Source organism: Hemibagrus wyckioides, linkage group LG05 (genome assembly GCF_019097595.1).
Source record: "Hemibagrus wyckioides isolate EC202008001 linkage group LG05, SWU_Hwy_1.0, whole genome shotgun sequence".
Lineage (NCBI taxonomy): Eukaryota > Metazoa > Chordata > Actinopteri > Siluriformes > Bagridae > Hemibagrus > Hemibagrus wyckioides.
The window spans coordinates 7,578,180-7,591,043 of NC_080714.1; the positions used below are offsets into that span (position 1 = coordinate 7,578,180).

The 12,864-nt window shown below is 36.3% G+C and overlaps 1 protein-coding gene across 1 annotated transcript; it reads right to left on the reverse strand.

Moving 5' to 3' along the window:
• Nucleotides 1-1,088: 1,088 nt before the first annotated feature.
• LOC131353390 (rhamnose-binding lectin-like) lies at nt 1,089-4,660 on the reverse strand. The gene is made up of 12 exons (XM_058390388.1): nt 4,574-4,660; nt 4,407-4,442; nt 4,236-4,280; nt 3,841-3,967; nt 3,290-3,399; nt 3,123-3,167; nt 2,895-3,030; nt 2,707-2,810; nt 2,198-2,242; nt 1,778-1,913; nt 1,553-1,660; nt 1,089-1,292 (listed from the first exon to the last, which is right to left on the reverse strand). The coding sequence occupies exons 1-11, from the start codon at nt 4,602-4,604 to the stop codon at nt 1,555-1,557; spliced, it is 921 nt and encodes a 306-aa protein (XP_058246371.1). The 5' UTR covers nt 4,605-4,660; the 3' UTR covers nt 1,089-1,292; nt 1,553-1,554.
• Nucleotides 4,661-12,864: the final 8,204 nt, after the last annotated feature.

Here is a 12,864-nt window from a genome sequence, read left to right on the forward strand (position 1 = left end):
CAGTGGCCCTCCTTACATTCATCAGTGACAAAGAGAGAGGTTCAGTTCATTACCAGCCTTTGAAAATCTCTGTCATCACTGAAAGTAAGATTGTGGTCAGCCTCTCCAGACTTGCTGATGCTCAGTTTGGACTGATCTATGCATTACACCTTACCTATCCAATGGGACTGACCAACACTTTTGAATTTATTCAGAAAGTTTTACTTGGTCTGGAAGATGGCAAACTGTCGCCCAAGTTGCAGACTCTCAAGAATGACTTAATGAAATAATGCCTTAAGTTGCTGTGATATATGCAGGTTTTCAGTCAGGTGGCCTTTAATGTTCTACAAATGTAACACTTGACCAATGTTAGCAAGTTTGTTTGTTACAATTATTGTACATTCATAAACGTTTCTCCCCTGTTGCACGATTCAAGTTTTCGCCTGATAGTCATGGTGGACATTTATATTTTCAGTTTCTGTACTTTAAAATATATATATACATACTTTATCGTTCTTTTAAATATAGTGTTTTTAAATTGTAAGAAAATACTGTTCAATAACAGACATTTACTCAAGCGGTTAAAGTTTGTTGTACTCAAATTTATTGAGGCAATCAGTTGCCACAATTTTTTTAAGTTTTGAGCAAAATTATTTTGAGTATTTTTAAGTCAAATTGTTTGACTTAAGTATAATTAAAAATAATCTTGTAAGAGAACAAATAAATCAAGTTTTATTAACTTAAAATTGTGTGTTCTTGTACTTTACTTTTTTAAGTTCTGTTATTAGACGTGAATGAAAACTTTGAGTCATATTAAACAAAAATATTTGATGAGCAATTTAATTTAACTGCAATCAAAAGGAACATGTAGTATGTAATCAACATTTTCAACAAGTTTTTAGGACACTTGAGTTTTAAGTTCATCAACTTAAAAGTTTTTTTGAGTTCTGTGAACTTATCGGGGTTTACAGTGCAGTAGTCTGCCACTAGATTACCATTTGCACCTTTCTGTTTTAGCATTTTGTTTAAAATGTTTATTGGAATTTTTTATTGGATCATGGATCCAAATAAATTCACACTCTCCAATTTAGAGGATACTTTATTGTGTAATCATCTGTAAATAGGACATATGTTTAGCTTCAAAAATAAAATCATTAGAGCAGTTGATTATATAACATGCAAATATTAAGTACACCAACACCACAAATCCTGCACTGTATCAGCTGCATAGTTGCATATTAAGAATTCAGTCTCAAACCGCTTCAGACTGAAGAGAGGCCACTGGGGAGAAAGCTGGGTTCCTTCAAGTGATTCTGTCAATAGCAGTAAAGACAACGGGAACATGAGAAAGGTTGTGGTTCTAAACATTAAATACCTTTCATGTTATATGTGTTGTACTTGACATTAAATAATACAGAATAAAAATAAAAATATATATTTATAGGGTGAATATTTTTATATAAAGTTGCCTTGGCCTTCAAATTAGTGATTGAGCTTATTAGTGATTGCATTTTTTTTTAAAAACTTAAATAATATATAGATCCTTCATGCATTTGATATATGAGAAACTCACAGTTAGGAACAGTAGTACACAACGGTCAGGTACTTATAGGTGCCATAACAGGGATCAGAGAATAAATCATTTGTAGCAGGGACGCTACAGCTGCTCTGTCCATTACATCTACAAAACAACAGGTTTTTATTAAAATTGTACCCATAAATATCAGTAATGTATTTAATGATAACAGCTATGCATAGTAATTTTGAAAAATAATAGTTCTGGTAAATCTTCCATTACCTAGCTGCAACTTTGTTTAGAGCATCAGGTGTGTAGCAGTTTGTGTTGGAGATTTGATTGGCAGGTCGTCCAGAAGAACACGTGGTGGAATCGGTTCGGCCGTAGTTAGCACTGACCGCATTTATACGGCGATCACCTAAAGTTAGAAACATTTAAAACAAGAGGAAAATACGTTAATAAGACAGCAGGAAAGCAGTGGAACAGACCGGTTGTATGGTTTTTGTGTAACATTCATCACTACATAGCATTCCTAGAACATGCATTTAAAGTTGGTACAAATTGTTTAAAATGTTTGTTCTATAATAGGTTTTATATAATCTTTTATGTATTTATATTATGTATTTAGTAATCTTTATTATGCGACATGGTAAATAATTTAAAAAGTAGATCAGGAATAATAAAGAAAAAAAAAACACAAACCACATGTCAGTATAGCAGTATTGCCTTCACAGGTCACAATGCTCCCTGTAAGAAACAGATTCATTGATGAGTTCTTTGGTTAGGGCCATCATTTGGGCCATCAATTCCAAGAAATTTCTTCAACACACTTTCAATTTAATATAAAACATGTTTACTAACAGAACAATCTTTGAAATAAGATTTAGGATATTAACCGAATGATAAACACACACACACATACACACACACACACACAGACATTCACACACACACACACACACACACACACATTCACAGACACACACACAGACACACACACGCACATGCACACACACACACAAACAATGCAGACACAAACAATAATGCCATTTTGTTTCATAGTAAACACATGACTACACTACACTCTTCTACACTAGAATCACCCCCTTGGTCAGAACATAACCTTGGATCAATTTTTTCTGAAGTAATCATCTCTAGGCTACTTTTATCATGGCTTAGATGTCTGTAATGTGGGATCTCAGATTACTCACTATGGCAAATGTAGGACACAGAAAGATATTTTGCAGTCCCAACACAAGGATCTGTAAAGATGGTGTATGAAGCGTCTACAGTGCATGTCGTCTTTCCATTACACCTTTAAATTAAAGTAAAATGTTAACAAGTAAAAGTAAACATTCTTCTAATTTGAGAAAAATGTAGATCAAATAAAGAAGGGTACATTGAGGCCACTTTTGAGAATGTGCTTGGAGCGTAACAATTGGTGTTCTGGAGCACACTGCTGGGAAGTCCATTCACGCAGGTTACTGCATTAGCCCGGCCATAGTTTGCATTTATGATCTGAATATAACCATCTCCTGCACAGAGACACATGTAAAATTGCTTTAGCTCAATGGCAACATCAAAAGTAGCAAAATGCTCAGCAGCCCAACCGTAAGGCAGATCTTACCACAGTTCAGCGTGCTGTAGCCTTGCTCACAGATCACAATGTTCTCTGAAAAAAGGAGACAAAATAAAATTCAGTCATTTGTATTATATCAGTATTGTTGTACTTTGATACCATTTCCATAAATGCCTTCACATAACCAGCACACCCACACCCTCTACACTACTTACGGCCACTGATGCAGTCATACGTGGTGTTGTAGTATTTGTAAGTTCCAAAACATGGGTCAGGGTTGCCAAGTAAGTCCGTCTTTACCTCACACTCTCTTAGTCCATTGCACCTATTTTGGGTATATAACAGACAGCAATATTATTTCTATATCTAAAATATAAAGTTTCTGCAATATTCAAAGACAAATCATAAATAAATTCCTCAACGAACAACAATATGTAATTGTGGATATGGTAAAGTTTTGTGTAAGGAGAAATTTTATTTATAGTCTTCAGTGTCAGCCAGTAACGAGAAAATGCCAGTTAATTAGTTATATGACAAGCTGCATGTTCTGTTTTATTAATTTCAAAAGGGAGAAAAAATAAAGACTGGAGAGGAAACAACATTCTATAGCTTCTATGACTTCTATGAGAAACTCATCTCATGGAAATTCAACACCTGTATTAAGGGCCATTTTGCTTTAATTTTCTTCCAAGTTCAGTTAAGCCAAATGAAGCGAGGCATTGTCCTTCAGTTTAACATGTGTTATAACCCAAACAAAACCCTGTACCTATCAGCAATAGTAGAAATCTTCAAGGCACAGTTGGTATTCGCAATCTCAGAAGCGGGCCGAGCATTACAGGTGTCACGGTTCGTACGTCCATATGTAGTAGACCTCACCTTTATCAGGCCAGTGTCTGAAAACACAATAACCAAAAACAAACAGAAAACACACTGCTGTAAATACTGGTTAGTTTCGTCTTACTGCCAAACTACTTTGGCTATTTGTTTCTGCCTACAGCAGTGACGTTGTCTGGATGTCTCTTGTTTGTCACTCATAGAAATTCTGAATTTTCATAGAAATTCAGTATTGCATTATCTAGTTTCCTGTGCAATGGAATATTTTCATAAACTAATCATTGGCTTTTTACTTGCTGTTGGAAAATGTGGGACATTCAAACTTACCACAAGCAAGATGCTGGACATTACCGTAGCAGGTAATCATATTCTCTAAAACAATAAATTGTTTACAGAGTAAATATTAGAGTGAGAAAATCTGAATTATTTGCTTGGACTTTCTAACAAAGCATTATTATGTTAAGCTTTTCAAAATGTTTGAGTAAATTCAGTTATTACCTCCGGAAACAAGCCAACCAGAGGCTGCAATAAGTACTGTAAAGCAAAACACAGACAGCTTACTTAAATCATTCAATTCCACATTGTTTATTATTTCTCCTGTTAAGATGCAGATATGATTTAGCTGAACACACGATTTTCATATGAAAAAGGACAGAAGAACTTACAGGTGAGTAGCGTGAGCCTCAGTGAGAGCATCTTGATGCTGGAGTGGAACAATCAAGTGCTGCACCACTGGAATAGCTCACTTTATATACATTTCCAACAAATAAAAAAAACAAATTACTGAAAATGCCTGTTCTGTACTTCCTCATTCCACTTTTCCTCATACCTCTTTGGGTTTTCCCAGACGCTCACTAGCAACTATTTCAAGAAGCCACATTGAGGGATATTTTTTCTTTCTTTCTACTGTATATCTATATTTATTTAAATGTTATAAAAGGATATAAAGAAGTAGCATTGCATAAGCACAATTGCTACTATATCAGGTAACTCTCAGCAACTTACAACTTATAACTTCTCAGCAAGTTACTTCCTCCCATCTATCAATAGAAGGTATTTGTTTTGTTTAATTCAAACTTAAGGAAGTTCATACTTATTTCCTGAAACTAAGTATAAAGTGATATGTTTCAAGGCTATAATTATAACATGTTACATAACTTAAAAACAAAGGTGTGCACACTTAAACTTTGTTAAAGCACCTTTCGCTTGTAATACAGCATTCAGGCTTAGTAATAATCTACCAATATAGATCTTGTGAAAAGGAATTATAGTTAAGTGTTTCAATGGAAGGAAGTATAACTATTTTAACTATTTTAATAGAAGTAAGTATAGTTAAGAGCGTGTGAACTGTAAAGAAAATAGTCGTAAGTAAATAAAAATATGTAATTGCATGTAGGTTATGAAAATACAAATAAATGAAATACTGTTCTGTATTCTTGAAAAGGTCTACTTTAAATTAATACAATGTCATTTCAAATGAAGTGTCTTATTTAAAAAGATTTTAAAGTAATACAATTTCAAATTCCATTTGATTATGCTTTTAATAAGCGTATTTCTAAATCTCTATATTTAAACATGCTTGAAACAAAAGTCTACTTTATCGTCTGTTTAAATTAAGGGTATTATTTAAAGAGTATTTTGAAATCAAAATTTTAAAGTATTCTTTATGCTATAAGGACATACAGTTGAATACATGTATTTCTTCACACATTGTCAGTTTAGCTTGACAGTTAAGACAAAAGAATATTATTTGCAAAAAAAAGTAGATTTTAAAGAAATGACTTTTACGTATGATTTAATATAATTACGCTTTAGTTACTGTATTTCCTCACACACTGATATGCAATTAAATGTCAGAAAATATGTGCCTCCCGAAGAGGGGATCAAACCCAGGTCTCTAGAGCTAAATTTACCCGTCGTACAGTATCCAGACCCAAACCCGGGATTAAAACAGATAATTGATTTAGTGGACAAACAATGCACAATCGCCAAAAATAACACCGAATACCAAATAAACTTAACACATACAGAAACAACCAGGTGCCACAACAACTTAAGTGAGAGGAACAAGCTCTGACAAAGACTAGAACAGGAATAGACAAAGACTGAGCAAAACAAAAAGAGGCGGAGTATAGGGTAACTAATCGGAGGGACACGAAACAGGTGAGGGGGAAAAAGGCGAGAAGAGAGCAAGAAGTCAGTTTGGGGCAAGGAACACATAAGGGAAACCAAAACACAACTAAAAGCATGATAATGGAACACAAACAACGACATAAACCAATCCTGCCAGATGGCCTTCTGGTGGTCAGATGGGGAAATGTCCAAGCAGCAGTCATCATATAAATATAATGACAGAATTATATTTATTATTTTTTAGGCAATAAAGTGTAGTTTCTTGTCATACAGTCTGTAGTGCATAATATAGATTCTAAATAATACAGTTAAAGACTTTTCTGTTCAGGAAAGCTTATTAATGGGGGTGCGTTATTCTTTTATTCTTGCTTTTTTGAGATTTGCCCACAAATGTAAAGTGCTTTATAAAAAAAATGAATAATATAATACTGCTTGCTTTATTTTTCAGCAAAATTTCCATCTAAAAAAAACATACGTAAGAAAACATGCTTCTCTGTCTTTCAAATATTTCATTATTTGCTATTTATGTGACACTGGGTGCCACAAAAAATTCTCCACTGAACTCCACTGAAAATGTTCCTAGAGTGAGCATGGGGCAGCATCTATGTTAGTGCTTGTTACAGTTTGTACATTTGACCGCTGAGTGTAATAATATCTCTATGGAATGTACAAAAGTATTTTACACCACCATAATTTCACCCCATTCTAAATGACTATGGCTACTAGACTTTTTAAAGTAGGAAAATGTGTGCCGAGGTTTCTTCTTTCTGTGGGTTTTTGGCTGATCTTTCCATGATTATGTGATGATTATATCTGATTTCATCAGTTAAAACCAATTCAATGTGATTTTTGCATTAATATCTACACACATCAGTTTTTCTGGATCACAGTGTTTTTGTATTTGCTCTTGTCTTTTTCCTTGTCTTAGCCTTGGGGATTATCTATATTGTGTCAACTGTGTCCTTTTCATACAGATATCAGTAAAAACTGACTGTTTCCCACTTATGTTTAGACTGTAAAGTGCCCAGGCTGTCCTTTATCTACACCATGGGTCACAATCTCCTGATACTTCAGTCAACTAACTTCTGGTGAAACATCAGTATGTTTGATCATCTAGAAAGATTTGCAACATTCTTAAAAGAATCATATACCATTTATCTTCATATATTAAGCAATGTTCAGACCAATGTTTAAGGGCATAAAACATTGGTCCACCAAAAATGAGGAAACTATAATTTTTTAAGATCAATTGTATGCAACCTGGCTCAAGTCTCAAATGCTATACTGTATAAAATGAATGGATAACTGCATATTTTCAGCAGGCAAACACTAGCCACTGCTCCACTATGCTGCCCTGCCTTTAATCATCTCCGTATTTTATGATATATTTTACTGAACACGTAGCATGTATGTATTGTAGCTTAAGTGTGATTAATGATTTCTTAATTATGCTTATATGTATTACAATATTGAGCTTGTATTCTGCTTTCGTATTGCCTTTTGCATCAGTCAACTTGAGCGATGTGTTTAAAATGTTTATTAGAGTTTGTTTATCGGCTTCGGATAACACAGATAACACAAACCGTCAGAATATTAAACAACTGCACATAAATTCACACAACTCTCATCTGTTATGCTTGTATTCAGAGGGAACGGGCTAAAGATTGGGTGGGACACGTGAGAACAAAAACAAAGACACATGGCACAGGTATAAATAAACCCTGTCTGGTGTTCAGGCAGGGAATAGTCTATGACACTTTTTTTTTTTCAAAATTGAAATAACTTGAAACAATACAAAATAGAATACAAAGCACATTAAATACAGTTAAACAACAACAACAAAAACAACAACAAAAAACATTAATTACAACAAACCAAACACAAAGGACAAAGAATTATAAATAATATGGCAGTCCAAGTCAAGGTAAAAGACACGAGAGGATAGTTATGATATATAAACAGTGGGAAAGATGTAGCAAGAGATATATTTACTTCAATTAAAAACAGTGTCATAGAAATGTAGAAGTCTATTATTCTTCTTATTAAATCGAATTAGTTTAAGAGAATTCAAAAGTGAGGTCATTTCCAGTATGAAAAGGGGGAAATTCAATTGTTCCTTTCGAATTCTTTTAAGTTTATGTATAAAGAATTTTGCATTTAAGACAATAATTAATTACAAATTCAAGAGGTTTATACGGAAGCCAAGAGAGGCCATATGATATTTTTGCTTTTGTTTTCTCGTGATCTCGCGATAACAAAAGTTGTTTTCTCGTGATCACGACATAATCAGAACCGCGGTGAAGTTTGATATTCAGACATTAGACAGACATTCGGAAGCGGTAGTTTAGGGACCGTCGACAAATTTCTTTACGACTGAAATGTGGTACTTGTTACATATCTGGATTTTGTCAGCGACGCGTCAGCGAGCCTCTTTGATGCGTCGTTGAGTAGTTCACACAAAGATTGCCGAGCGCTGATCACCCGCTGATTTTCCCACGATCACAGCCCGATCTGTCGGCCAGCTCATTAATTTGCAAATCGTGCTTAAATTGGGCTTGAACAACCAATTAAATCATTCAAATTTGCGTGCACCCTGTTCCTATATGAGGTGCCCATACAAACGTGTGGGTGTGCCGAATCTTGCTAAAACAGCGAGGATCAGAATACTGCGTGCAAGCGCAGGCATTGTACATTCAATTTCACAATAATACTAATACTATATGAGGATCTTTGAGAGCAGGGCGGCCAGGAACCCTCACATGCCACTGATGCCAGGGCCCTATTCACTCAGTCACCCTTTTCCCCCCACTTACGACGTCCCTGACAGCACGTGCTCACCTCTACATTTTCACAAAGATGATGTTAGTGAGACAGAGCAGGTATCTGAATATGAAAGAGTCTCTCTATCGATCTTAAAACAAATCCTGCAGGTCAGGTCATGGGTCATGTGTGTGCAGGTAGCGGGATGGGGTCAGGGTTTTTCTACCGAACCGTTAACACTCGCTGCATTTAATGAAACCGGAAAGATACACTATATTGCCAAAAGTATTTGCTCACCTGCCTTGACTCGCATATGAACTTAAGTGACATCCCATTCCTAATCCATAGGGTTCAATATGACGTCGGTCCACCCTTTGCAGCTATAACAGCTTCAACTCTTCTGGGAAGGCTGTCCACAAGGTTTAGGAGTGTGTTTATGGGAATTTTTGACCATTCTTCCAGAAGTGCATTTGTGAGGTCACACACTGATGTTGGACGAGAAGTCCTGGCTCTCAGTCTCCGCTCTAATTCATCCCAAAGGTGTTCTATCGGGTTGAGGTCAGGACTCTGTGCAGGCCAGTCAAGTTCATCCACACCAGACTCTGTCATCCATGTCTTTATGGACCTTGCTTTGTGCACTGGTGCACAGTCATGTTGGAAGAGGAAGGGGCCAGCTCCAAACTGTTCCCACAAAGTTGGGAGCATGGAATTGTCCAAAATGTCTTGGTATGCTGAAGCATTCAGAGTTCCTTTCACTGGAACTAAGGGGCCAAGCCCAGATCCTGAACAACCACCCCACACCATAATCCCCCCTCCACCAAACTTTACACTTGGCACAATGCAGTCAGACAAGTACCGTTCTCCTGGCAACCGCCAAACCCAGACTCGTCCATCAGATTGCCAGATGGAGAAACGCGATTCATCACTCCAGAGAACGCGTCTCCACTGCTCTAGAGTCCAGTGACGGCGTGCTTTACACCACTGCATCCGACGCTTTGCATTGCACTTGGTGATGTATGGCTTGGATGCAGCTGCTCGGCCATGGAAACCCATTCCATGAAGCTCTCTGCGCACTGTTCTTGAGCTAATCTGAAGGCCACATGAAGTTTGGAGGTCTGTAGCGATTGACTCTGCAGAAAGTTGGCGACCTCTTCGCACTATGCGCCTCAGCATCCGCTGACCCCGCTCCGTCAGTTTACGTGGCCTACCACTTCGTGGCTGAGTTGCTGTCGTTCCCAAACACTTCCACGTTCTTATAATACAGCTGACAGTTGACTGTGGAATATTTAGGAGTGAGGAAATTTCACGACTGGATTTGTTGCACAGGTGGCATCCTATCACAGTTCCACGCTGGAATTCACTGAGCTCCTGAGAGCGACCCATTCTTTCACAAATGTTTGTAAAAACAGTCTGCATGCCTAGGTGCTTGATTTTATACACCTGTGGCCATGGAAGTGATTCTGATTATTTGGATGGGTGAGCGAATACTTTTGGCAATATAGTGTACCTCGGTTCAAAAACACTGCGCGCGCTGTAGCTCGGTTTGCTGTGCTGTGATTGGACAACTGCTTTTTATTTATTTTTTCTAATTACAAGTAATGAGAGATGTGGGAAAATGTAGTGGAATAAAAAGTACGATATTTTACTTCAAAATCTTGTGGAGTGAAAGTAAGAAGTCTCTAAGAAATGTTCTATTTTAGTAAAGTACAGATACTGGAAAAAGACACTTAAGTACAGTAACGAATTACATTCACTTGGTACAATGGTAAGTTGTAAACAAATATGCTAAGCTATGTTAATTAGTAGTTTTGCTGATTATATAAATTAGCTTTACGTGCCTCAAGAGGCGAGTGCCGTTAAAGCTAACTCTTTCTCTAACTTTTTCTTTATTCAGTTCCGATCAGAGGCCATTTACAACTTTCTGCCTACTATGGAGCCGGAGTCCATGTCTGAACAACCACAGTGTCCATCTCCAGCTCCTGTGAAACTCACATGGGGTGAAATCATGGACGCTGAGGATAATGAGATGGAGAATGTAGAGCCTTTCTGTTTCTATGTAAGACTTGTGAATATGTCGGGCGTACATAACATAAGGATGTTGTGTCTTTCATCCTCTAATTCTCTCTCTTTTTTCTGTTTAAACCAGAATCCCTGGACCATGGATAACATCAACCAGGTAGAGGAGCAGAAGGCAGAAGAGCAGGCCAAAGTCCAGCAGCTGCCTGTTAGAAACACAAAGCTCCATAATGAATGCCTCAGCAAGAATAACAAGGTACTGCAGTAAAGTCTGTCTGCAGATCAAGGCATAAGAGGACATGCTTTATTTCCATATAAAGACAAGTTTGTGTCTCTATATAGCATATAGCATTTCTAACAGTTTTTGTTCAGCTGTGCTATTCAGGGTTTTTTTTTTTTTTTTGGGGGGGGGTGTAATTGTAACCAAATATGCTATGTTAATAGAATTTATACATAAATTACCTTTATGTGCCTCAAGAACCAGGTTTCTTTAAAGCCAACTCTTTCTTTATTCAGTTCCAATCAGAGGCAATTTCCAACTTTCTGCCTACTATGAAGCCTGAGTCCATGGCTGAACTACCACAGTGTACATCTCCAGCTCCTGCAAAACTCACGTGGGGTGAAATCATGGACGCTGAGGACACTGAGATGGAGAATGTAGAGCCTTTCTCTTTCTATGCAAGACAGTAAGCTTGTGAATATGTCAGGCATATGTGGGAAATTTCTGAAACTTATCCTTGTCTTATACCTAATCATTAAGTACGTTTAATTTTAATCAGTAAGGGACGGTTAATGCTAATTTTAATTCTAATTTTAATAATTTTGAATACTTTCTTTTACTCCTTAAGATAGATCCGAGTCAGGTTTAATCATTAATACATGAACAAAGAGATTAGATAAATTGTTTAATCATAGATAATGATTAAGGATAAATTGGTTAATCATTAGATTCATTCAGTTATGTTTAAATATATGATGATTCTCATTTTGGTAATCAGTACTTACTTTCATTGTTAATCACTGATATGCTGCCTATCAAATTAGCGTCTAATTTATTGATTATTTGATAATCATAGTTATTTGATTATTTGGTTATCTAATAATTCTTTCACTGTTAAGCACCTGCCATAATCATTAGTCAGCGGGTAAGCTTAGGATAAATAGATACAATTAGCATAAACCTAAACGTAGAAGTTATAGGACAAAAAAAAATATATAAAATCATAAAAATAGAGATGAGCAAAACTGGCTGAATCATCGTTAGTGGGTTATTATTCTCGAACTTTCTGGCTTTGGCGTAAACGTCACAAGGGCATAGGCTAGCACATCATACCACATCACTGTGTTGGCTCCACCGAGACCGAAAAAAACATGTTGACGAAGTTCAGAATCCTTGGGCTTAAGGGCGAGAACACCATAACAGTCTTATTTGACCTAATTCTGACTATATGTGTTTATTTTAGGAAAATTAAAGTTAAAACTACCCGTGTATAATGTACAGGTGTTATATCATGTCTTATTATCTTATGAAAATAAAAAAAAAAGCAGCTTACCTTAGCAAGTGGAAAGTTGGTAAAACTCCATGTGGCGTAAGTAAGAACTAAACAATAGGCACCGAGACGGGAGGGGGTTTGGAGATGATGTTATTGAAGCGCCAGCAAAATATTATTGCAGTGGCGGATGTTAATGTAAACATAGGGACACAACACACCGAGTAAGTGTAATGGAAAAGCACAGACTTTAATAGAGAGGATTTAGGAATTTAAATTAAATTAAAGTAAATTAAAGTAAACTGACTACTCCTAGCCTAAATAAAATCAATAATAAACAAACAACGTAAACCAACCTAAACTGCACGCAGAGCTATTTTGCCCTTTTATTTTTACTTTATTAGCAGTATTACTTGGGTAACCTGATGTAGATTAAAGATAGTGCTCGCGGCCTAAATAGTGGGAATACATAGAATGGTGTAAATGTAGATGTGATAAAAATAGTGGTAAGGTCCTAAGATTTCTAATAAATGTCAGCCAGTCAACTTCAACTACAC